This window comes from Acartia tonsa, chromosome 8 (genome assembly GCF_053477335.1).
Source record: "Acartia tonsa isolate MP-2025a chromosome 8, ASM5347733v1, whole genome shotgun sequence".
NCBI lineage: Eukaryota > Metazoa > Arthropoda > Copepoda > Calanoida > Acartiidae > Acartia > Acartia tonsa.
In genome coordinates this window covers 9,449,378-9,474,517 of record NC_137267.1, presented here as the reverse complement: position 1 = coordinate 9,474,517, position 25,140 = coordinate 9,449,378, and the positions used below count along the sequence as shown (strand labels likewise).

Sequence of the window (25,140 nt, the reverse complement as noted above, 5' to 3'; positions counted from 1 at the left end):
CATCTCAAATGTAACTTTTCTTAAAAATAGGTTTCTAAAACTTGAAATATAATTTTTAACTTTTCTTACCAATGAATGATGAAACTTAAGTATAAATTGAAAAACAATTTGAAATATCCAGCCTCTAACGGCTAATTTATTTACTAAAATTTCATCGTATTAAATCCAAATTAAATCTTGTTGGTTCCCCCCCCCCCCTCCTCCTAACCATTACGTTATGATGGGTGGAGAAAAAAAGATTACATATAATTATATTCAAATAAGAAGTGTTGAAAAAGGGGGGTGGGGCAGGTTTCAAATAATCTTTAATCTTTTAATCTTTAATCTTTTACGGAGGGTAAATTAAGTGTTAAATTACCCCTTCTGCAGATTAAGCATCAAATCCTCCCCCCTCCTCAAGGGGAAATTAGGAGAATTCTTAGTCTTACATGTCATATAAATATTTTCCAACACATCCCATGATTTCCCTCGTACTTCGTAGTAATTGGATACGGATTATAGTTATACCCCCCCCCCCCCCCACACTTTCTTTTATGTGTGTTTATTTTATCCCTTACTATTCCAAAAAATAAAATTATGGGTGGAGTTACTGTTAAGTTGTTAACCCTTTTCTTCCCCCAATCATCCAATGTAAGCGGTAACCTGGCCATTCTCACCACCTTAGGCTTAAAGTCATAAAGTCATAATTAATATTAATCTTTTTTTTTAGTTTTAGTTCAGTTACAACATCGTTAGAGAATGGCTGAGCCTGACTCTAATAAAGTTATAGGTGACGATGATGACAGTGAGGTTGTCCAAGCTATGCCTGACTCTTCAGTTACGCGTACTCGTAGTTTGCGTGAACGTAAGACGATCCCCGATGCAAGAATACCCGATATTTTGGATGAGGTTGACCTTGATATGTTGGAGGAAAAGGAGGGTTTGGGGTCCCCCCCCAAAAAAATAACCCCCAGTGATAACATTAGGTAATAATAATATTTTCATTTTATATTTAATAATGTTATAAAAAAACTAAAAGGGGTAGTTTCACGAAGTTTATTTATTAAGCTCAAATGCATTTCGTGAAACTACCCCTTATAAAATTAGTGGGTTTCGTCGTATTTTTACTTTTTATTTACTATTAAGCTCAAATGCATACCCCTAATAAAATTATAATAAATGGGATTATGAAAAGTAGTAACTTTTTATCTTAGGGTAGGTAAATGTTATTTATTTATTTAATTTTCAGTTGCACTCCAGGGTCGGTAATGTTGGAGGAGAAGGAGGGGTTGGGGACCCCCACAAAAAAAATAACCCCCAGTGATAACATTAGGTAATAATAATATTTTCATTTTATATTTAATAATGTTATAAAAAAACTAAAAGGGGTAGTTTCACGAAGTGCATCTACCCATGCTAAAAAAAGTATAGAAATGGGATTTTTACAGTAACTTTTTATTTATTAAGCTCAAATGCATTTCGTGAAACTACCCCTTATAAAATTAGTGGGTTTCGTCGTATTTTTACTTTTTATTTACTATTAAGCTCAAATGCATACCCCTAATAAAATTATAATAAATGGGATTATGAAAAGTAGTGGGTTCCTTTGTATTTTTACAGTAACTTTTTATCTTAGGGTAGGTAAATGTTAAAAAAATATCCTTACTTACTTTTGGTCAGGTTAGGTTGGGTCCTCCATCCATCCTCCGGGGCGCATTCCTTCCATGTTCAGCAACTCTCGGGGCTCTACACACCAAGAGAGGCCATTTTTTTTAGAATATAATCCCAAATTTGGTAAATTTGGTGGGTTCTAAAAAGAACCAGAGAAATTGAAAATTTATTTATTTATTTAATTTCAGTTGCACTCCAGTCACTTCAAAAATAGCTGATCCACAACGGAAGCGAATAATAACAAAGTTGTGTTCACCTCCAAGGGTCAAGAAAAGAAGAACAGAGTCTTCTCCCCAATCGAGGTAAAAAAAACAAGTAGCCAAATAATTTTTTTTTATTTTGTCCAGAGGGCAAGGGGAAAATAATATTAATTAATAATTAAAATAATAGGCTATTTTTTTAAGGTCAAAACCTGACAGCCCAGAACCTGAAAATCCAACTTCACCCCCCAAACCTTCTCCCCAATCGAGGTAAAAAAAACAAGTAGCCAAATAATTTTTATATTTTGTCCAGAGGGCAAGGGAAAAATAATATTAATTAATAATTAAAATAATAGGCTATTTTTTTAAGGTCAAAACCTGACAGCCCAGAACCTGAAAATCCAACTTCACCCCCCAAACCTTCTCCCCAATCGAGGTAAAAAAAACAAGTAGCCAAATAATTTTTATATTTTGTCCAGAGGGCAAGGGAAAAATAATATTAATTAATTAATTAATTATTTTAAGGTCAAAACCAGCAAGCCCACAACCAGCTTCACAAACAACACCAGATACATCACCAATGCGCCCACTCAACGTAACGCCGCCGCCGTCTCCATCACCTACAAGTACAACAGCCACACCTAAAGCCGCAGCCACACCTAAAGCCGCAGCCACACCTACAACACCAGCTGGAGACACACCTTCTTCAGCACAGTCATCCCCAGCTGGAGAAAAGCCAAAAGGGAGAGGTGGCCGTACAAGTACAACAGCCACACCTAAAGCCGCAGCCACACCTAAAGCCGCAGCCACACCTACAACACCAGCTGGAGACACACCTTCTTCAGCACAGTCATCCCCAGCTGGAGAAAAGCCAAAAGGGAGAGGTGACCGTACAAAAGGATCCAAGAATAAACCCAAGATGAACAGTGACAGTACGGAACATATGTTCATCAAAGGTAAGCTTAAATTAGTATAATTAATATCAATAACATAGGTAGTAACATTAAAAATTTAATTGACAGGATGTCTATTTGTCTGTACTTAAATAAAATACATTATATTATATTTATAATTAATAACCATACAATCTCAACCGTAAATACATAAATTTCTAGAATACTAGTTTGTTTTACTTTACCTATATATTAAATTAACTGTTCTATTGATTACCTAGACTGCGTGGGTACAGTACAAGGGGACACACACTCGCTCTATGACCGCCTTGATGGGAAGAGGATAACATATAGTAATGGTGATAAGGTACAAACATAAATACTAAAAATAATAATAAAATGTAGAGGGGGGGGGGGGGCAATTCTTGATGGGAAGAGGATAACATATAGTAATGGTGATAAGGTACAAACATAAATACTAAAAATAATAATAAAATGTAGAGGGGGGGGGGGGGGGGGCAAAAGTGACACTTTTTGAAAGCAAAACTAAAAGTCAAGAAAGGAACACAACTAAAAAAAGAGTTACAGGTGTGAGATTATTAAATAAAATGTTTAATAAAATTAAAATTACTTCAGGTTTATGTCTACTTGGTTAAAGTGCTTGAAGATCATGCTTACATGATCCCCAACTACCCTGGAAAGGGTCAGAATAAGACCCCGTGGGGGCGGGGGTGCAAATACTGTAACTTCCATACCTGGGATGGCACATACCACGTGAAAGAATACCCCAAAGAGGGAAAACCATTAGAGAGATTTATACTGCAAGAAACTAACCTTCTTAGGTAATAATATTAAGTTGACATAAAATAACATGATGTATTAACGCAACGTGCCGGAGCCGTATAATTTTGATGCGGCTCCGGCTCCGGGGAGCCGTATTTGGAAATACGGCTCCCGGCTCCGGCTCCAGCTCCGGCTCCTACCTTAAAATTAATATATCAATTTTTTTCCATTATTGAATTTGATAAAATAAGATAAATAATATAAAATATTTTGCTTTTATTTGATTAAAGCTATATAAAAGTAGAAGGATGTGTGTCTATTTGTTAAGTAACAATAGTTTTTCAGTTTATTATATGGAAATAGACCGTTGCCAAATTATAATATTACTTTAAAAAATCATTTTTACCTAGTCCGGAGCCGGAGCCGTTTTTAACAAAAAATACGGCTCCGGATCCGGCTCCACAAAAAATGTTGCTGCTCCCGGCTCCAGAACACTGGTATTAAGTATTCATAAACATTGATTAAAAATATATACTGACAGACAAGGTGAATTATAGAGTAGCTTTGCTAAAAAAAATAATATTAATTGCTTACCTGTTTAGGAGGTTTACCCGTCACTGGATCATTGACCACAGAGATGTTTACCAAGAGTATAGGAAGGGAGTGAACCTGGCCAGCTTTCAGAGGAAGTTTCAACAGGCCCAGGCAGATGCTGAAGTTATCCATGAAGTCAAAATATACGTCACTGCCCTAGAAGCGCTGCGCCACATAACAGGAAAACTGGTTAATAATGAAAGTTTCCTTCGCTTTAAGGTAAATGTATGTTTAATATTTTTGATCATATTTGCTGTTATCTAATGTCTCATACCTATATTTTTTTAAACAAAATTAATTGAAAATGATTGCTAAAATCGAAATATATCTTCATGTCAGTTAGAATAGTGTATTTTTTAAAAATAGGTTGAAAAACATACTAACTTTAAAAAATTCGCTTTAAGGATAAGGATGCCAATGCCTTTGACCATATCATCGCCAAGCAGGTCGGTTTACTTGAGAAAGGCAAGAAGCAGGATGCACCCACCAGCAAACAGCTTCATAACTGGCTGCAGGGGCAGCACAAGTATTACATGGAATCCTTCAAGAAGATTTTAGAAAATAAAGGTATTAATAACTATTAACTATTAAGTATTATAATTTATAAACTAAAACATTACTAAATAATTTCAAAATCTGAAAGAAATAACAAATAATTAATTTAAATTATCTTCACTTCCGCGGGTGTGTACATTGCCGAAATCGAAGGAAAGGTGCACACCTGCGGAAAAAATGTTAATATTTAATTATTTTAAATAACAAATAATTATAATCAATATTATCTTTGTTTCCGCAGGTTTGCACCTTTCCTTCGACTTCAGCAATGTTCACCACACCGACTTCATTGCAGGTAACCTAAATAAAATAAATAAACTATTATTATTTATTAATGCAATTACAACTGCAGCAGCTACATAACCTGAATTAAATAAAGTAAAGTAAACTATTATGAATGAATAATATAAAAGAATTACTAATTTTTCAGTAACTGCAAACTATACCGATGCAGACGGTCCCAAAGAATTGTTGCTCGCCTGTGAACAGGTATAAGTTTAAAATTAATTCTTAGAAATTTAGAATGACCACAAATACCTAAATGATAATTTGATTAATTACTTATGTTTAGATGCCTAAACCCGATGCTTCCGGCCGCAGCATCTACGAATATTTCGAAGAACTGTTGAAAAGGTTTGGGCTTGAGCATTATCAACTTCTCAGCTCCACATCCGACTCGGCTGCCAACTGTGTAAAGGTAATGAAAAATTATAAATTATAATTATAAAATCATAACTATTTAATAGTTTTTTCTCGCATCGTATTTTAAATGGCTTTCCGCGGATGTAAAATGTACAATTGTAAGATAAAACCAGTTTTTTTAGATGAATATTTGAATGAATACGAGAATTAATATTATAAAACAATACCATTAGAAAGTAAATCATTAATTTATTTTTCATTCTTTAGTCCGTCAAGATACTCAATGAAGAGCACGGGAAAACCCCCACAGAGTATACAAGTTTCATGAACCATGAGGATGAAGATGAGGGAGTCAGTGATGATGATGATGATAGTGATAAGGAAGACACACCTGAGGCTGATAGTGAAGATGAAATCCCGTTGGATATGTTCATAACAGATTTAGATGAGGTTGAGGATGGTGTTGTAGAAGCCGAAGGTGAGGGTCAGGATGTAGAAGCCGAAGGTGAGGGTCAGGATGGAGATGAAGAAACCCTGGCAGGAACAAGACAAGGCGATGGCGGCATATCAAGTGCGATTTTCTACAGGTCCATCGCCATCAAAGATCCACAACAAAGAGAGGGTAAGTAAAGTTAAATTAAATTCATTCCCAAAAAATTCAATGAATTACATTTAATGATTTACAGGGGTAGTTTCACGAAATGCATTTAACTAAATTATATTAATTTATTAAATTATTTCTTTTCAGCAATCACAAATTTCGGGAAACTAATAGAAGAGAACATCCAGAAAACAATGGTTTGTGATGAGCAGAAATGTGGACTTATAGTGGGAGGTGTTTGCCTCAACCACCAAGTGGAGTTGGCGTTGAAGCAGGCTGCCAAAGTTGTAAGTAAATTAATTAAATGATTAATAGAACAAACTAAATAACTTATACAGTAACTTAAAAAGTTAAATAATAAATTATACAAAAACGTGAAAATTAACAAATATTATATTTTTTTTAGAAAGGGAAGGGGTACAACAGAACCATAATTAACCTGGCAAAGCTGGTCAGTAAAATTATGAATAACAAGAAGCTGCGTCGCATTTTGGTAGAGAGTGGACAACGTATGCTTACCAGATACGTGGAGACGAGATGGAGCTCCAGAATGAACATGATAAAGCGGTTCTTAGAGTTGTTTGACAACAAACAACTACTTCAGAAGGTGAAAAAATCCGTGCAGGATCAGAAAGGTAAACCCAAAAAAGTTAATTATAATTTAAACAACAATTTAAAACTAACAAAATTACCAACTTAAATTTCTCTCTGTCCCTTAATTAAACAAAAGAGAAAGGTAACAAATAGAAGTTTATTAAAATTTAAACTAAATATATTATTTCTTCTCTCGTTCCCTTAATTAAAAATTAGAACTGTATATATCAATAGAATTAATTTTTAATTTTTAATTTTTATTTTAGTCAACAAGAAGTTTGACAATCTGTGGCCAACACCTGACCAGGTTCTTGCCCTCAGAGAAGTCCTGGAAGTGTTGGAGTGTGTGGATACCATGCTGACAATTCCTGCACAAGCCCATGAGGCCACAATCGTCCAGATGTTCACCATGCTGGATACGGTGTTCTTTACCCTACGGACAAGTATGCCTGGCAACTTATTCGCTAGACGTGTATTCAAGTTCCTTCACCTGAGAGTTAACAAGATTGTCCGTACTAATGCAGGCTGGCAAGTCTGTCTCTACCTACACCCCCTGTCACGCAGTCATTTGGAAATGATTGCGAGTGGCACACAAAGCTTTACGGTGACACAGGATGAAGCAAAAACAATTTTACAACAAGCACCCAAAAATTGTAGGTTGTTGGGTGAACGGCTACACCGAATCTCACTGAGAGCCAACCTAAGTCCTGAAGAAAAGGCAGATGAAGAGGCCGACCTGCGTAGAGCTAATGCGGATGCCGACAATGAGGATTCCGAAGCTGACGAGTACGAATCTCCAGAAACTGCACCTCCCACAGGTAAAGATATACAATATTAATTAAAATAGATAATAATAATAACATTAGTTAAATAATTCAATTATCATTTTTATTAATTATATTTATGTATTACAGGCATGATGACACCCATCCAAAAGATGTTTTGGAACAAACAACAAGAGTTCAAACAAATTCAGGCTCAAGCAGCAGCCAAGAAGAAAAAGAAAGAACAACGTGACAAACAGAAGGATCCCCTGGACGTCATGAAGAAACACCTGAAAGCTGGGCTGAAGGATTGGAATAACATAGAAGAATCCAAGTTGCATGCCTTGACATACGGTTACCAACGTGAAGTCGCTAAGATAAAGGAGGAAATTGCGAAAGTCAAAAAATCTAAGTCCAAGGATTTCGATGTTGAAGAACGCCAGAAACTGTACAAACAAGGAGCAATGACCGCAACCCACAGGATGCTTACTGCCAGGTATGAACATGTTGCAGAGAAGATATGTTATCCACCTGGACTTGTCAGTTTGATGACCAACTTCAACAACTTACCTGTTTCTAATGCGAGGTGTGAGAGAATTTTCTCACACCTCAAATTAGTTTACTCATCGAGGCGGTATAACCTAGAGAAAGAAACCATCCACGCCATCATGTTCTTGAAGATGAACAAGCTAGTCCCCAAGAAGTCCCAAGCATTTTGGGATAGGCAGGTAAAAGTTACCAAGAAGACAGCAACCAAGGAACTGGAAAAGTGAAATAATTTTTGTAAATATGTTTATTAATATTAATTATGTTGGAAAGAAATAAAGTAGAAGTAAAGTAAAACAAATAATTTAATGAAATAATTTTGTGTTTTTTAAATATCTGTATCATTACCATTATAAAATAAATGTTGTAATAAAACCCAAAAAACTGTTTATTGATATATTTATTTTTTTTGCAGTATTGTTATTTAATTTAACAAGGATGAATAATCAATAAGTAGCGAAGCCAAAAACATTACTCAAATCATACTTGTCTTGTGTCTTTATGCGTGGATGGTCTCTTGCTCGAGGTTCTAGAGTAAATAAGTTGGACATCAAATGAAAGTAAATACTAAATATCCAAAAATAAATTTGAATTTCAATTAAAGGGTGATGGAAAAAAATAAAAATGCGTACTTGCCGCTTCGCTTATATTATTGTACATTCAAACATCAGTAAACCAAAAATCAGACCAATCGGATAATTAGGTCACATAAAAATTTGTTGTTAAAATGTAAAAAAAATACGGACATTAATGTCAGAACTGAATTATCAGAATGCGAATATATAAGAGTCTAAGCAAAATTGTAAGTAAATTTGTTTAAAAACAGCTTGATAATCAGGTTTAATATGAGCGTACATTTAAAACCGAGTTTCAACGCAAAAAAACGCGGAGCCGAATCTAGAAATACGGCTGCGGATGTGTGTATATTTGGTAACATATGGTTTTTAAGTTTAATTTAAGGAAATAGACCGTTAAATCATATTATTACTGTAAAAACTCACTTTTAACTAATGTGGAGCCGAGCCGTTCTGAACGACGTAAAAAAATGCACGGAAATTCTTTTCGAACACAGGGATTCAATATTTTTAGGTAAGACTTATCGATAAAACACACCCGATACTTTGTAATTTTGGAACGATATAAAAAAATAAAAAATAAACATAATTAAAAACAAAGTATGGAGCTTGCCGAATTATTCACAGTATAAAATCTGTGCGTTTAAAATTGAAATTACCAAAAGGCAAAATAAGAATAATTAAGTTATAACGAACAGACTTATCACTTTATATTTACAAATTATTACAAAATCCTTACCTTAATATACAGTAAATGATTATGTGTACTGCCTTCCGAAATAGAAAACATAGCCTATTATTTTGACGTGTATGTACTCTTATGACATTCACTCAAAACAATAGACTACAATAATTTTTTTCGGACGACAGTACAGAATTAGATCTTCTTGTGTTGACACTTGACTAAGACTTTGTTTCTTTCTTCTTTTTTTTTATAACTATGCAAATAATATTTATCACTTTATTTTATTGTATTAATATAATTCCATTTGAAGTTTTCACATTGAATATTAAATTTTTTATTATTTTTCACTTTTCTTTGTATCTAACTAACGCGTAGTATGACGTGTCAATACACTCTGAAATTCAAATAAGGACTGAAGAACTGTGTGTGTGTGCACGAGGTGCACGAGGTAGAAATGTACATGGGTAATTAGAAACTTCAATATAATTTATTTCGTTATATTTACATTTTTTAAAATAAGATTTTTTAATATGTTTTGACCACGGTAAATAATAAAAATTTGTTGGAGGAATTTTTGTGTATATATTTATCCCTGATATAACAGCATACACCGGAAACGGATGATATCAAATAACAGGGAATCTATAAATATATTGTTACAAATACAATTACAAACTATTATAAGTTAACTTTAATATATTTCATTATCGTTATATACTTTTTTTACGTAATGCAAAATTATCCTTTTTTAATATTAGGAAGAATTTTTATTTTACCCTGTAAAAAAAGCAATGAAAAAAGTAAGACGTCTAAAATGTCGTATTCTTAACAGGTAGACTTTTTGGAGTAAGGAAATTATGTCATCACATTAATTTCATAGAAAGAACCTAAAAGTCTAATATATCTAGTAAATTTTATTTCGGAATTGTTTAACGAACATACTTAATTTAAGATTGCGTGATTTATTTCGAAATAGAAATATAAAACGTAAAAATTTATTATTTTTCAAAATCTTCTATTTATTTACCAAGTACTTCGTATATAAATATTAAGAAATTTGAATATTTAGAAAAATAGAAATAGGGATGTATTTTTGAACGAAGGGAGAGGGGAATTAATATCCTATTTTTGAAATAGAATTCTTGCACACGTATATAAATATTCCCCAATTTCAATATTTTCATATGTCTAAATTCCCTTCCAAATTTACTCGAAATACGATACGTTTAGGGTTTAGAATAGTTAATATTTAAAATATCTAGTAGACACATCATTGAATTTTTCTATTGCTAGGTTTTCAATGATTTCATGTTTCTAAATCTAAGATACGTTCATTACGTCTGCATAAAAACAAACATTATCAAAATATTTACTTTTTATATTTCATTCGAATTTTAATGAATATTTTTTACAATTTGTGTAATTTTGTTGACAGCTTATGAGTGAATTTGGCTAAAATTGGGCATTATTAATTCAAAACAAGGTGATATTGATATAGAAGTAGGAAATAATAGCATTGATAAAAATCCATTTAGTTTATAGAACCCAGGGATCTAAAGGGACAATGGCTGGTAAATATATGTACATTACAAATGATGATACACCAAATTTCCCCTTCAATAAAATACAACTAGGGGTTGAAACGTTTGGAAACTCAACTTTATGAACAACTAATCAAAATTCAATTAAAGTCTCAAGGTTGTTAAGATAACAAATAAGAAAACGTTAATTTAAAACTTTGGGGACTGTGTAATAACAAACCAATGTCCCTTCCCTCCACGATAGCAATCCATAGAAATCTTTATTGGAATTAAATAAATTTCTGAGTCAAAAGACTTATATAGAAGCTACGCTCTTAAAAATGAAAGCTTCTACGATACAATATATACATTTGTTTTTTTTATTGGTAAAGATGCTCAGATAATAACACCCACTTATTCAACCTACATTCAAGTTTTTTACAACAAGAGAGGCAATATCCGAAATAAGGCAGCTTTAGTGTACACTGCATACAAATTCATTCTACTAAATTTATTTGAGTAAACCCAACATTTTGCAAATTTTTACTAATCTCAATTAGTTACTTCACCCTTTCCTTAGTTTTCATTGTAATTTAAATTGTCATAAAATAGAAAGAACGTCTGTTTGTACCACAAGATCTCGCTAATAGTTGGAACTATCTGATTTTGACAGTCAAGGTTCATATTACAGTACAGTCATAAATCTTTTTAGTTTTTCTCAATTTTCCAAGTTCTTCAATAGCAAATAGTCATATCAGAATACTATTGTTAATTAAAAGAAAAGAAATATTTGATTGATAGACAGACAAACAAAAAAGTGAATTGAAGAGTAGCTGTGTTACTATGGCCAATCCGCCAGACAAATGACATTTTGCCAATTTTGATAAGCATCATTTCTTCCAGCCAAATTTGACGTTTCTACGTAGAATTGATAAAACTTGATTCCTGAACAAAGCTGTCAAGGACTTAGTAATCAATTAAATTTTAGCCAATTTACGGCGTAGATATTTTTCCAGAAAACAAAATGTATATCCTAGTTTGTAATGCGTAGCATGCATAGAAATAATAATCCTAAATATAAAGGTAACAGGATCTCTGTCTGTTAAACCGATATGGTTCTCCTTTACAAAGAAGCTTCATATAGGTCCTGGAAAGGTTTATAGCTATTTGGGAAGTGTGTAACCCATTCTTAAAAAAGGGGCATATCCACTAGTATTATATAATTCAGTTATGTTTGATAGTTATGTTAACAATAAGGCAAATAACTTTAATGTTAGGTATTTCCTATACACTAAATCAACCTGATACACTATATCATCCTGTGTAATGAATTTGGGATATTGGACGAAAAGTATACATATTCTTCATTTAATTGTTTTTTTTCTTATGATGAGAAAAATGAATTGTAATGTATAATACGGAAAATATTATTACATATACACACATTTATTTATCTTACATAATATTGCACAAGGAGTTAAGTGCATTTAAAAAGTTCATTTCATCTTCAAGATTTATTAATTAATTGTATTTTTTCTTAAACGTAGTATAGCAATATTTGACAAGCTATCGTAAATCAGAGCCAACTTCTGCTTATTTGTAAATTTATAGAGTGATTAAATAATGGATATAAAATATACGTGAATATTATGACAGGAAATTTAGGTTGCTTACATTGACATGAAACATTGTTTAGTTCGTTCATCTAGTAGGACGGGAGGAGATGGGTAAAGGGTAGAAATGGGGGGAGGGAATCATTATTTTCGCCAGCTACATTTTTTTAGAGTACATGATAATTTGGTGTTAGATCCAAGTAATAACAAATCCATTGATTAATTGTCACATTTGATTTTAAAATGTTCAGATAACTAATAAAAAACTCTTTATATGCATGTTATGATATTATTAAATTAAAAGGTATTTTTACCCCTACGGGGAACTGCAGAAAATGTCCACGTGGGGCCGAAAACCAAACTCAAAAAGAATTAGAAAAAATTACGATTATTTTCTTCAAAATTTTAAGAATCGCTTCCATCAATATCTATTATTCTACAAATGTCTCATATTTGTCTACAGTATAGTCAATCTTAGGCTTTTATATATTAGCTGCTATAAGCTGCTTTGTATGACAATATTCTTGATGCATCTTTTCCTTGAAAATTATCCCCCTCTAATTTTCTCACTTTTGCAAATCAGATAATTCTATGTAATTACACATTCCATTTCAATTTAGAATTCAGATGAAATAAAATCTTGATTCTTTGACTTTTAACTTCTAGAATTTAAATTACAAAAAACAGGATTTTTTTAGAAACTTTTTCTTGTATATAACTAGAGATATTTGGCAGTCCTTTAAATTTAAATGGTTAGCAGATTTTTAATGAATTAAAAGCAAAGCTCTGAAATCAGACGATAGGACAAACGAATATCAACACTTGTAAAGTGTCAGAACTAAATAAGCTGAATATAATTTTTTAAAAATCTTGTGTAAATTATTAAAACTGAATTGGTTGGTACATACTAGTAGTGTCCAAACGTTTCCATCAACAACTTAAATCTACAAAAAAAAATTTTGTTAATTGAAATTGGGGATGTATAATGTATATGTATACGTTCCTTATGTTAAATTTTCCTTAACCAATTGACATACATGATCTTATAATTCACAATGTGCGTCTATCTATTTGTTTATTTAAGAAATATATTCTGTTCAGACTGCACTGCCCGTACGCGTGATGAAATTAGTTGGAATTAAATTCCTAATTGCTACAAATGCCGGAGGTGGCCTCAACAAAACATTTAAGGTAATTTTGTTAGCGCAGCTACTCTGTAAATAGGCTTTAAAAATATTAACTCCTAAAATTAACTGAATTTTAATAATTTTTTTGTAAATCTTTGTTTAAAAATAAAACTTTCTAAAAGATTACAGTCTTTTAATCAAAACCTAGTATTTTGTTCTTTTTTCCAGCAATGTGCATCAGTGGCAGTACAACTGGTTTGTAAGAATTTTGAACCATGAGGGGATGAGGAAAAGAGGAATACCTTTTACATTTTTTTTTTCAGGGGGTATCGACAACCCTTCTTTCTGGCATACATAGTAACAATTACCAGGGGCGAAATATATTGCAATTACTCTTTGCTTATCTATAGTAACATATTTTCTCTTATTCATTCGAATCTGGTGGATAAGAACCGGATCTCATCCATACGAAAAAACTATGTCTAGCATCGTATTATATCCAGCTTTCTAAGAATATAAAAATGTACAATCATAAGATTAAGGCCAGTTTTTTAACCTGTGCCTTCGGCCCCTCGGGGTTAAAAAAACTGGTTTTAATCTTATGATTGTACATTCTATATCCGCGGAAAGCTGTTTATAATACGATGCGAGATATAACTATGTACTATGTTGTATTAGGTTGGAGACATAATGATATTGAAGGATCACATTAATCTACCTGGATTTTCCTGCCAGCACCCGCTCAGGTACAAGTGTTTTTTTTAACCTTGAAGAAATCCTTATCATAAAGTAACAGGATGTCTATCTGTCTCTTTGTCTCCGGTTTGTGTGTTTGTCTGTATGTTTGTACCGAAGGATCTCGCTAACCGCTGAACCGATAAGATTCTCCTTAACAGGTCCCGGTAAGGTTTATAACTATTTTGGGAAGAGTACCACCACCCTCCCAAGAGAAATCACCCCTAAGTAAAAAAAAACCCCCCTAAATTTAAAAAAATAAAATATAAAAAAATTGGCTGAGGATGGGGTTAGGGGTTCGATCCCCCACAAAAAAATCACTAAAAACAGGTATTCTATAAAACGAATCTCAAGCTGGACTATGGACAAACTAACATTAACAAACATAGAGTTGCTTCACTTATGAAAAATTATGTAAATACATAATTAGAAGATGCTTGCTTTCAACATATTTTGCCTCATTGCACTAGTAATTACAATTACAATATATTCATATCCTAAGAAGTTGTCAAAATAGCCAAAAAATTTACATGTGAAAAATATAGACGGTTGGACGCGACGTACAGACGTACAGACGGACAGACAGCCCAAAAGAAAGAAAAGGCTCCAAACTAATATTCATATTTTAGAGGACCGAATGATGACCGATTTGGTGACAGATTTTTCCCAGTTAATGATATTTATTCCAAAGAATTAAGAGATTTGGCTAAAGAGGTAAATATACATTTTTTTCATTTGCTGAATTACTGAAGGGCTCAAAAATTACTTGTATTTCTCTGTATTTTGTCTCAACCTATAAATGCCTTAAAAGTTGTTTTTCTGCAAAGGTAAGTGTTAAATAAAGTCTTTCCAAATTTTCAAAGAAATTAAAAGTAAGAGATTGGGGAAGGGGGAAAAGGGCAGTGCTAGATATAGGCGCTCTGGGGGAAAGTACCATGAAGTATGAATTCAATGATTATTTTGACCGCCGGAAAAGTTATAAGTAAAATACTGTGTTTTTATCCTGGTACTTCGTGTTACATATTTTTCATAACATAACTATTTTTCAATAGGTAATATCCTTACTTCTTCATGTGTAAGTTTTTTGTTTGTGTTCTATGATTAAGTAACGAATGCCTAAATCTTTTTTAGTTGGCCCACCAATTGAATTTGGACTCAGTGGTGAAGGAAGGAATCTACACAATGGTTGGTGGCCCTAATTATGAAACTGTGGCTGAATTAAAACTTTTAAGCTTGCTTGGAGTTGATTCTGTAGGTAAACAACCATACTACAGTTGAAATGAAACAAAGATTATAGATCAACTCTGTCGCGATTGTATTTGACTTTAAAATAAGACTATATGTTATTTAGCGCATTTATTTGATTATATGTATGAAAAAAATACACTTTTCCATTTGATTGATTTCTACAAATTTATTTTGGCTTTTGAATGATACAACTGTGATTAACTTTTTAGCCTTTTTTATATAGATTTTAAGGAGCGTTACCTGAAAGTACCTAGTTGAGCAAAAACTACCATCCATATTTAAAAATTACATTGAAAATATTGGAGGACAATGTGGGTTAGTTTTTCGAGTGTTTATGTACTTATCATGGTAGGTTAGGTTATATTCCGTAGTAGGTAGCCCCGCAGGTTTATGAACCCCCAAAGGGATCACTCAGGCATAGGGAACCCACCTCCCCCCTTATTTGAATTTATTGGAAAACTAAGGAAGGGGGCAGGGGGTGATCCAGTGCTCAACGGCACTTTGAGTGACAGCACATAGTATTATCAAATATAATTTCTTTTATAAACCTATACTTGTATTTGTTTAGGTATGAGTACAATACCAGAAACTTTAGTGGCTCACCATTGTGGAATTAAGGTAATAATACACTCTTATCAATTTCATAGTCCCGTTGGGGTTGGGTAAAAAGAAATATAATTTTATGATTTAGATGAGGATTTGATCCTAAGAATTTGCAATTGTTAGACTTTTTATACAGGAACCCTTCCAAACTATTTTAAGAACATTTTCGGGTATAGTCCCTTTCGTAACATCGCACCTTATGGGGCGATTCTTCGTATTTTTCACAGTAGCTTTTCTCCTATTTCTAGCCCCTGCGGGGGGGCTATAACCCTGCGGGGCCAATTACCTAACCCTGTGGGGCAATCACCTAACCCAATATAACCTAACCTAACCTAAAATAACCTATAAAAAGCCCACATTTTCTGTCTATGTTAGTTTTTTCTTGAGTATTATAATATCTTTAAAAGAATATTATTTCCTGAAATCTGCAAAAACAAACAGTTTTTAGCATTAACTATTAACTAAAAAAATTTATAGTATTATTTTTGTGGTTATTTGCCCTTAAACTTATTGAATGAATTATAAAGGGTGGCGAGGGTGTCGACTTAACACATGTGTCAGGGGTGAATATATTGTCCTGCAAATTTAGTCACGTTGCTCAATTTTTTTAGAAGGTTGTAAGGAAAAATTATGTCTTTTTTAACCTTTCCAAACTGATTTCTAAATGAATAATAATCGCTGGAGGCAATAAAAGCAAAACTAGATATTTTGTTATTGTTTTGACTTTAAAGATTTACCCAATTAAATTTCTATCTAAACAAGTTTACTTTTTTTTATCTAAATGGAGTGCAAAAAACTGTTGGTTTCATTAATCATATTAATTACGTTGAAATCTAGAGTCTTAATTGAAAAAAAAATACTTTTAAAATTACATGTGTCCGTTTGTTATTAATCAGCCAGAAAGAACTTATTTTCTTTTTAGTTAACATACCTACTAACATTAAAACTTACAGAGTAGCTTTGCTAATAAAACTGCTTCATCTTAAACTGCATTTTATTGCCTTGGGTTACCTACAATTATAAAAGCAAAGCTACTCAATAGTTTTATTTTACTTTTTTTTTTAGGTTTTCGCCTGTAGTTTAATAACAAATCTATGTGTTGATGATTATGAAACAAATTTAAAGCCAAATCACGAGGAGGTTAGTGTTTTATTTTTATAAGGGATGCTTTTTTTAGGCCAGGGAGGGATGGGACATTGGACTATAATTTACACAGGTACCCAAAGTTTTATTAACACTATTGGGTACTATTATTCAATTGTCATAGATTAGATCAACATACTAGTAGTTTGCAAACTTTTCAACCATTGATTTTAATCTACAGAAGAGTGATTTTAGATGTTCATAAATTATTTATCGATTGTCTTATCCATACTCTTTATACTTTAAATTTTACAACTATTTTTTATTTAATTAAAACCTGTTTAGGTCGTTGAGGTTGGTAAGCAGAGAGCCCAAGATTTGAAAGAATTTGTAAAACTAATGGTTCAAAAAATGGCAACAATGGAAAAATAATGTGTCAATGGTGGCAACCCTATCTACTGTATTAATTCTACTTAAGACAACTAAATCAAAATATTGTTAAAATTAAATTGCCAAATATTTTATTGGTGTTTTCCCTGACAGTGCCTGTTGAGCTGAGAACCACCCCTCCTCATCTTTAAAAATATGGCGAGGGCTTATAGTTTTTGTTATTGTTTGTTTTCTACTTTGTGTACTGGCTAACCCCAAAGGGTTAAAATACCGCTGCTGTAGACCCCGTAGGGTTAGTGCCCCAGCAAGGGTAAGTCATAATAAAAATTGCATTCCATTTTTAAATTATTTCAAAAATGAGGGAGGTGAGTTTCAGTGTTCCACTGGCATTTCTTGTGAAAGCACTTATTTTATCAAGGTATATTTACTAAGGGTTTAAAATTTATAATAACAGAAATGTTTTTTTCCTGTTGGGACCAAATTTGAAAAAGAAAATAATGTATTTTTCTTCAAATTCTACTATTGTCTTGAATTCACCCTAAGTAAATATTCTTTGGTTTTTTGGCACTGTTAGAGAACTAATGTATTATCAAGGATAAATATGTTTCAAAGTAACGCAGCAATATCAAGCTAAAGAAGTAAAATTTGCGTATTATTTCACTGGCAGAAAATAATAATTTAATATGATATAAGTCATTATGACTTTTCTTATAGTTACCGTCGCGTCGCAAAAGAAGGTAGTACGGAAATACGTTGGTTATATAGGAGCTGCGTTATCATACATTATAATTATTTAAATGATTACTTTAATATTGCCTAAAATATTACAAATCCGGTGAGTTATTGAATAAAAGACATCTTATTTTTACTTTTAAGACAGTTTTTACTTTACTCTAATATAAAAAAGTATTAAATGTTTTTTTTTTGTTTTTTTAAAGTCTCAAGAAATTAAAATAACTATCTCTATCAATATTCTATTTTTACTTTTATAAACTCTTTCTAGAAATTGAGCTTTTTAACTTATTAGATCAAAAAATGTATGTATTTGTATGTATAGTTTTAAACCAGTTTTTACATATAAATTTACCATAATTTAACACTTAATACTATAATTCATTATTGTTATTTTTGTATTATATGTTTTTATTAAACTATGTATTTTGTAACATTTTAAGTTATACAGTAAATAAAAAAAAAGATTGAAAACATTATTTGACTAGAAAATGATTACAATAGTAACAAGGATGAAAATATATATCAATAAGTAATCAAGCATAGAAAATTTAAAAAGAATTCAGTTAAAACCTCTGAACAATAAACACAAGAATGCCTAATGAATATTAAATTTTTTTCGATAATATTATATAAAACAAGGATGACAACATCCATAAAAGCGAAGCACTGAAACGGTAGGACAAACGGACATTAACACTAATATAGTGTCAGAACTGAATAATCAGAATATAAATGTATAAGAGTTGAAGCAAAATTTTATGCAAATTTGTTGAAAAACTGCTTTATACAGGATAATATTTATGGACATACTTACATTTTTAGGACTTGATTATAGAGTTGATTCGCTTATAACATCATACTTTGTTGTCCCGGGAATCAATATACCAAAAATCAGATCAATCAGTTGATTAGATCATATAAAAATTTGTTGTTAAAAAAGTAAAAAAATCAAAATGTTTAAAATGGACGTATGGACATTTTGGTAATGATTATAGAGATGCTACGCTTTCTAAATCGTACCTAACTACTAAAGGAATCACCCTGCAAAATTTGAAATCGATAGGACAATTCTAACATGCCTAAATTAACGAAAAAAGCTATCCGTTACGGACGGACGGACGGACGGACGGACGGACCGACCCTAATTATAGAAAAGCTTCGCTTTTAAAAATATTTCAAAAATCTAGCAAAAATACCATAGAACTAGCTAAGATATATCAAAATGAAAAAGGGTAATTTACCATACTTTTTTTACTCTGAAAAATCCCATAGATAGCCTGGAAATTTAATTTTCAGACGAAGACCAATCTGCATAACTTTTGTGTCACTTTTGATTCCTGTGACGTCATAAAATGAGGAAGATGAGAGGAGAAGTGAGAAAGAAAACCTCAAAAAAAGAGATGGAGAATATGACGTCAAAAGTGGTGCAAAAGTAATGCAGTTTGGTCTACGTCTAATTTTCATACTTTTAAACAAAAAAAATTTAAAATCGGATGAAATCACCATTATTTAAATATAATGATGGGTTTTATCAATGCTCAATAGGCACTATGTGTGAAAGCGCCAGTATTGTTTAAATTCTTTTGGTGATAAGTCTTGCCAGCCTTGCTACTGCTTCAACCACGTTCGTCCTAAAATTAAATTAGGGTGTCAAAATAATATATACTAGCGGGTACCGGGTCTCCCCAAACTTTTCCTATAATAATAAGATAATGTGGTTTTAAAACTTTGGGTACCGGTGTAATTTACAGTCCCTTCCCACCATGCAACAAACCAATTAATATACTTGCAGTAGAGTAGCTACTCTATAATTACAAACCTTGCAACCGGTAAAATCCATTTCTTTGGTAGTAAAAATCCACGGTCTTTGCCAGGAAGCTCAAAAAGGTACACATATCTAAAATAAGTTTTTTGATCAAAATTATATAATTTTTAATATTTTAATTTATTTTTAGTGTACAGAAAATAAAACTATTGTACCATTAAAAAAGATAAATCTAAAAAGTAATTTAGAGTAGTTTCAATAAAAAAGAATAGTGAACTGTAATACAGTAATAGTATAGATAATTACGACATATTCAGTAATTTCTTGTTATATATAGTAGCTGCTTTATCATTTATTTTAAAGGGAGGAATAATAGTTTAAGGGGAAACAATATAACAAGGATGACAACATCCATAAAAGCGAAGCACTGAAACGGTAGGACAAACGGACATTAACGCTTGTATAGTGTCTGAACTGAATAATCAGAATATAAAAGTATAAAAGTCAAAGCAAAATTGTAAGTAAATTTGTTGAAAAACTGCTTGATATAGGATAATGTTTAAGGACATACTTACATTTTTAGGACTTGATTATAGAGTTGCTTGCTTGTAATATTGTTCTTTGTTGTCTCAGAAATTAATATACCAAAAATCAGATCAAACGGATAAATAGTTCACATAAAAATTTGTTGTTTAAAAAGTAGAAAAATCAACATGTTTAAAATGGACGTACGGACATTCTGGTAATGATTATAGAGTTGCTACGCTTTCTAAATCGTACCTAACTACTACAGGAATCATCATGCAAAGTTTGAAATCGATAGGATAATTCTAACATGCCTAACACGGACGGACGTACGGACGGACCGACCCTAATTATAGAAAAGCTTCGCTTTTAAAAAGCAAGAAGGCAAAACAATGCGAGAAAGCTCTTAGTGTCATGTGTGACGTCGTAAAAATACGTCTATAAAGGAGGGATGAGAGGAGAAGTGGGAAAGAGCACCCCCAAAAAAAAAGAGATGGATTTTTATGACGTCACACATGACACTTTGAGCTTTCTCAACAATGCATACACACCAACATAGATTGTTGCTGCTGAAACTTACTTAATACCCATAGAACCTCTTGCCCAATCCCCCTGAAACAAAATAAAAATATCAAAATTCTTCAATTTTAGATAAGCTTCACATTGGTCTCGTTATGGTTTTAAACTGTTTAATTTATTAAGTTTTGAGCCCTCCCTCTTGCTTTAAAAACAGTACCCCTATAAGCTATGGGCTCACCCACTAGTATGCGAAGAAAACAAAATAAACTAAACTCATCTTTTACTGAACGATGTTAATTATTTCTTAGAATGTATTAGCTGCTATGTCCCCAGGGGCACTTCAGTTGTTGTGGGTTGAATTCGACCCCGACCTCATTTTAATTTTAGTTTAAAAAATAAAAATTAAAAAATAATTTAGGGGAGTACCCTTCTCCAAATAGTTATAAAGCTTCCCAGGAACTATAAGAAGCTACATTGTAAAGGAAAAGCAGATTGGTTCAGCGGTTAGCGAGATAATTCGGTACAGACACACACACAGATCCTGTTTCTTTGGAATATTTTGAAAATTTAACAATGTTAAGAAAGATTTTGTTAAAATATATTTTATAAAGGTTTCGTGATTGTTTCCACTTGCTCTCAAAATAATTGAGAAAAAAAAACTGCGATCAATATTCTTCTTTTACATAGCAAAATTTAGCGAAAATACTAACCTACAGCTGTGTAAAGACTTTCGCCAGACGGCCCAACTTGGTAAAGATCCTCTCCACCAGACGCGTGACGTATGCTATTAGCTAGGAACATATATTAATCATTTTTTTAAGCAAAGATAATTTTTAGGTCAAAAGTTTTGGTCTTTTAGTCTGTAAGTAAAACAAGCGTGTTTCCTAATTAATAGATAAATGAAATAGGGCAAGTTCATAAGTAATAAAAAATGCCTATAGATTTTAATCTAAAAGAATTTTAAAAATTTAAACTTTAATAATTTGAAAAAAAATAACTTTATTGCTTATTTTGGAAGAAGGTTTAATGAAATTTTCCTTGTAAAACATGAAAATTCAAGCAATATCGGGTGTTGTATAAGGGTGTCAACCTTAAAATTTAAATTTAGAAGTCCCGCCTTTCCCTTTTTTTACACCATTCTGGTGATTCACTGTGTACGCCACTGCCAAAAAAAGACGAAGCACATATATTGTCCTCTTATGACGTCATAAATTTCTGGATAGGAGAAGGGAAGGGGGGAAGAAAATCTCTAAAAAGAAGATGGGAGAAATGGGGTTCTCCCTTCCCTTTCCCGAAATTTATGACGTCACAATATGAGCTTTGTCAAAAAATGACAGACGGACAGATAGTGGATTATTTTTTTTATTAAACTTAAAATCTGGCCTTACCTAAGTATTTTCCAATATTATCCAATTCTTTTCTATCTTTTATCTAAAACAATAAAAAAGAATCAGTTTTTACCTTTTTACAATAACATCATTGCTTTATATTTCCTATATTGGGTTGGGACGGATTTCTGTCCAACGTTCGATATCCGGTAAAGTACCGGATATACGGCCGGATAACCGCATATCCGGCATAAAAAAATCAGTCGAATATCCGTTATTCGGATATTTTCAATATCCGGTACCCGACTGGATATTGAAAATGGCCGGATATCTAGCAAAACCGGATATCCGGCCCAACCCTTATCCTATAGAGACGACGGGATCTTATTTTCATATATCTCTGAACCAAATCTTCCTTAACAATGACAAGATTATATGGTCAAACGCACTTCAGACAACTAACCCTTTGACCGCAAGACCTTTTGTCTTGAAGACCCAATTATGCAAGGGAATGTCGTGCACCTGTTTAAGGGCAAAGATATTTATCCTACAAGTTATGTCACATGCCTTACACAGCAGCAGTAGGTATACCGTTTCTGTTATAACGTGGTGTGGTCAAGACTCGAACCCAACACCTCCTCGAGACAGCAAGCCGTCACGTTACCAATAATGCTAATGCCGAATGTTATCAATTACTTTGTTGAGGTCAAGGATGTTTGAATACCATTTAAACCATATTGTTAAAATTTATTTTTGGTTCTTTGTTGGCAGATTTAGATGTAAAAATAGTAATATGTGTACGTATCTAGTAGCCGTGTTCCTTTTCCTTTTTTCAACAAATGAAAATTTTAATGAATTACACAGTGTCGTGCGAACCAAGGGGCATTTGAGGTAATTGCCCACCACACCTAACACCTTAAACGCCCTTCCATTGCCCCCCCGTCATTCATTTGGGGGGGATCTTTATATCATATAGGCAAGGAAGTCGAAGCTTTTTTATTTAGGAGGGAGGGGAGGTAAAAATTAAAAAAATTTCGGCACCCACAAATTCATTTGGAAGGGAGGGGAGTAATCAACCCTTCCCCCCCTTGGACGTCCCTGGGAAGAAATTAAATTGGCGTATAGAATCAAAATGCAAAATTTTCAAAATGAGCCCCCCCCCCCCTTAGCAAAGTGCTTCCCACCAAGGACGTCCAAGCTTTTTCATTAGGGGGAGGGTAAAAATTAAAAATTTTGAGGGGGGGTAATCTTTATATTATATAGGCACGGACGTCCTAGCTTTTAATTTTTATTTTTTTTTTTTGGGGGGGGGGGGTAATCACCACTTTAACCCCCCCCCCTCCCCTATTGGACGTACTTGCTTCGCACGCCACTGAAATTACAATTAGTTTTGAACAAATGTCATAAGTATAAACAAAATTATAAACATTTGTTAAAAAAATTTAGCCTGTACTGTATAAATTGATGTAACACGTTATAGAAATACATATGACAAATTAAGCATTATATATGAATTATAGGGTAGCTTCGTTACTTTAAAATGAAGTACGTACCTCCTCTTTGTCAGTATATGACCAAGGGTAGAGAATCTTGTTACCAAAACTATGAAAAGCCAGGTACGATACAAATTTGCCAGGTTCAGACTCTATAAAATCTCTTATAGCCTATAAGGAAATTTTTTTTTTTAAATCTCCGAAAATGCCAATGAAATAGATCTTTTCTTGGATAGAAAACTTGCTTAAAAATAATTTTACAGAATTAAGTTGTTTATTTAATATTAGGAACACTGTATCAATGGGTAACTGGACAAAGTGTCTCAAAAAACAGACAATTGACGTCATAAAAATGAGTGATTATCCATCTCTTTTTTAGGGGTTTTCTTTTCCACTTCTCCTATCATCTCTCTAATTTTTATGACGTCACATGGCTGATTTTTGAGACACTTTGTCAAGTTACTATCAATGTATATAAAGGTACATTACATACCAAAATACACCTCTGTGTCTATCTCGTAAATATATTATTACAGACAGTTTTTTAAATCTGATTTTTTACTTTGGTTCATGTGAAAACAAGGAGAGGTTAAATATAGTGCAGATACAGTAAAAAGAGGGCCATAAGGACAAATATAGAACTCTTGAGCAGCCCTGCTATTCAAACTACTATGGAGATGCGATATCCAAATTTCAAAATTCTTTAAACGTACAAACAAGATTCTTATAGAAACGCTTCGCATCTAGTTCACTTTATTTATATTCTCTATAAATTTAACACCATATAAAACTTTGATCTGAATAATGATTGACAGGCCCTAGTAATTATTGCGCGCACTTCAGGCACAAGACACAATTACTCTGGTCAGCCCTTAGGCACTTTTTATGTATTTTTATGCATTTACAAGTCTATTATTACCAATATACTACCATATATGGGTAATACTAGCCTAATCACGGTAATCTGTATGTGATTGAATATTGTTATATGCTTATATAAAACATTATATCTATTGTTAAAGTAATCATGTAACCATTATGTAATACTAAGTATACCTATAGCCATAGCTTCATTTACGTCACAAGTTTAACATACAAACACCTTATTAAACAGACAAGGACTTAGATCCTGGTAAATAGTTGTTGTTATAACTTGCACCTCTTAAAATATCTCAGTTATTCATTGACTCTCGAACTATTAAGTTCTTCTCCTGGCTTAAAGGTAATGATCTTAGTTAATTTAGCATGCATTGTAGTTTAAATTTAGGTCCCTTAGTACTTAGCATGAATTGTGCCTAGGTCTTATGTTAGAGATCTAACACTATGCACAATTAGATGCTTTGGACATAGGGTACTTTTCTGTCCTACACTACT

The 25,140-nt window shown here is 32.6% G+C and overlaps 6 protein-coding genes and 1 long non-coding RNA gene across 8 annotated transcripts in view; 5 read left to right on the top strand and 2 right to left on the bottom strand.

Annotated features, from left to right (window-relative positions):
* LOC145325954 (purine nucleoside phosphorylase-like) overlaps positions 1–18,609 on the top strand; it is a 38,656-nt gene extending 20,047 nt beyond the window's left edge. For both annotated transcript variants that reach the window (XM_080168979.1, XM_080168980.1), the window contains exons 6-12: positions 13,317–13,406; positions 14,021–14,088; positions 14,707–14,791; positions 15,209–15,332; positions 15,894–15,943; positions 16,994–17,068; positions 17,357–18,609. In XM_080168979.1, the coding sequence (XP_080025105.1) occupies positions 13,317–13,406; positions 14,021–14,088; positions 14,707–14,791; positions 15,209–15,332; positions 15,894–15,943; positions 16,994–17,068; positions 17,357–17,443 (579 nt within the window). In that variant the 3' untranslated portion in view covers positions 17,444–18,609. The remainder of the gene's footprint in view (positions 1–13,316; positions 13,407–14,020; positions 14,089–14,706; positions 14,792–15,208; positions 15,333–15,893; positions 15,944–16,993; positions 17,069–17,356) is intronic.
* Positions 509–1,993, top strand: LOC145325956 (uncharacterized). Its single transcript, XM_080168982.1, has 3 exons — positions 509–965; positions 1,229–1,312; positions 1,839–1,993. The coding sequence occupies exons 1-3, from the start codon at positions 739–741 to the stop codon at positions 1,954–1,956; spliced, it is 429 nt and encodes a 142-aa protein (XP_080025108.1). The 5' UTR covers positions 509–738; the 3' UTR covers positions 1,957–1,993.
* Positions 2,245–4,785, top strand: LOC145325955 (uncharacterized). Its single transcript, XM_080168981.1, has 4 exons — positions 2,245–2,286; positions 2,376–2,806; positions 3,025–3,110; positions 3,380–4,785. Exons 2-4 carry the CDS (start codon positions 2,431–2,433, stop codon positions 3,587–3,589), a joined length of 672 nt encoding a protein of 223 aa, XP_080025107.1. The 5' UTR covers positions 2,245–2,286; positions 2,376–2,430; the 3' UTR covers positions 3,590–4,785.
* On the top strand, positions 3,615–5,956 carry LOC145325502 (uncharacterized). The gene is made up of 7 exons (XM_080168483.1): positions 3,615–3,619; positions 4,129–4,339; positions 4,525–4,687; positions 4,917–4,970; positions 5,106–5,164; positions 5,247–5,372; positions 5,585–5,956. The coding sequence occupies exons 1-7, from the start codon at positions 3,615–3,617 to the stop codon at positions 5,945–5,947; spliced, it is 981 nt and encodes a 326-aa protein (XP_080024609.1). The 3' UTR covers positions 5,948–5,956.
* LOC145325953 (uncharacterized) lies at positions 6,098–8,053 on the top strand. Its single transcript, XM_080168978.1, has 4 exons — positions 6,098–6,205; positions 6,325–6,553; positions 6,779–7,330; positions 7,427–8,053. Exons 1-4 carry the CDS (start codon positions 6,113–6,115, stop codon positions 8,047–8,049), a joined length of 1,497 nt encoding a protein of 498 aa, XP_080025104.1. The 5' UTR covers positions 6,098–6,112; the 3' UTR covers positions 8,050–8,053.
* A 570-nt stretch (positions 18,610–19,179) lies between the features above and the next one.
* LOC145325401 (uncharacterized) lies at positions 19,180–21,039 on the bottom strand. The gene is made up of 3 exons (XR_013881472.1): positions 21,007–21,039; positions 19,956–20,033; positions 19,180–19,767 (listed from the first exon to the last, which is right to left on the bottom strand). It is a non-coding gene; the product is annotated as an uncharacterized LOC145325401 (long non-coding RNA).
* A 611-nt stretch (positions 21,040–21,650) lies between these two features.
* Positions 21,651–25,140, bottom strand: part of LOC145325682 (carboxypeptidase B1-like) — a 7,430-nt gene continuing 3,940 nt past the window's right edge. The window contains exons 4-6 of the mRNA XM_080168636.1: positions 23,827–23,937; positions 22,334–22,376; positions 21,651–21,736 (exon numbers count right to left, since the gene is read on the bottom strand). Coding sequence (XP_080024762.1) covers positions 21,651–21,736; positions 22,334–22,376; positions 23,827–23,937 — 240 coding nt within the window. The remainder of the gene's footprint in view (positions 21,737–22,333; positions 22,377–23,826; positions 23,938–25,140) is intronic.

Bases quoted from the DNA above. Each gene is read 5' to 3' on its own strand.
- LOC145325953 (XM_080168978.1), top strand. From the start codon at position 6,113: ATGGTTTGTGATGAGCAGAAATGTGGACTTATAGTGGGAGGTGTTTGC. The intron at 6,206-6,324 runs GTAAGTAAATTA...TATTTTTTTTAG, and splicing joins TGAAGCAGGCTGCCAAAGTT to AAAGGGAAGGGGTACAACAG. The intron at 6,554-6,778 runs GTAAACCCAAAA...TTTTTATTTTAG, and splicing joins ATCCGTGCAGGATCAGAAAG to TCAACAAGAAGTTTGACAAT.
- LOC145325956 (XM_080168982.1), top strand. From the start codon at position 739: ATGGCTGAGCCTGACTCTAATAAAGTTATAGGTGACGATGATGACAGT. The intron at 966-1,228 runs GTAATAATAATA...TTTAATTTTCAG, and splicing joins ACCCCCAGTGATAACATTAG to TTGCACTCCAGGGTCGGTAA. The intron at 1,313-1,838 runs GTAATAATAATA...ATTTAATTTCAG, and splicing joins ACCCCCAGTGATAACATTAG to TTGCACTCCAGTCACTTCAA.
- LOC145325502 (XM_080168483.1), top strand. The intron at 4,340-4,524 runs GTAAATGTATGT...ATTCGCTTTAAG, and splicing joins AAAGTTTCCTTCGCTTTAAG to GATAAGGATGCCAATGCCTT. The intron at 5,165-5,246 runs GTATAAGTTTAA...ACTTATGTTTAG, and splicing joins TGTTGCTCGCCTGTGAACAG to ATGCCTAAACCCGATGCTTC.
- LOC145325955 (XM_080168981.1), top strand. From the start codon at position 2,431: ATGCGCCCACTCAACGTAACGCCGCCGCCGTCTCCATCACCTACAAGT. The intron at 2,807-3,024 runs GTAAGCTTAAAT...TTGATTACCTAG, and splicing joins GGAACATATGTTCATCAAAG to ACTGCGTGGGTACAGTACAA. The intron at 3,111-3,379 runs GTACAAACATAA...AAATTACTTCAG, and splicing joins CATATAGTAATGGTGATAAG to GTTTATGTCTACTTGGTTAA.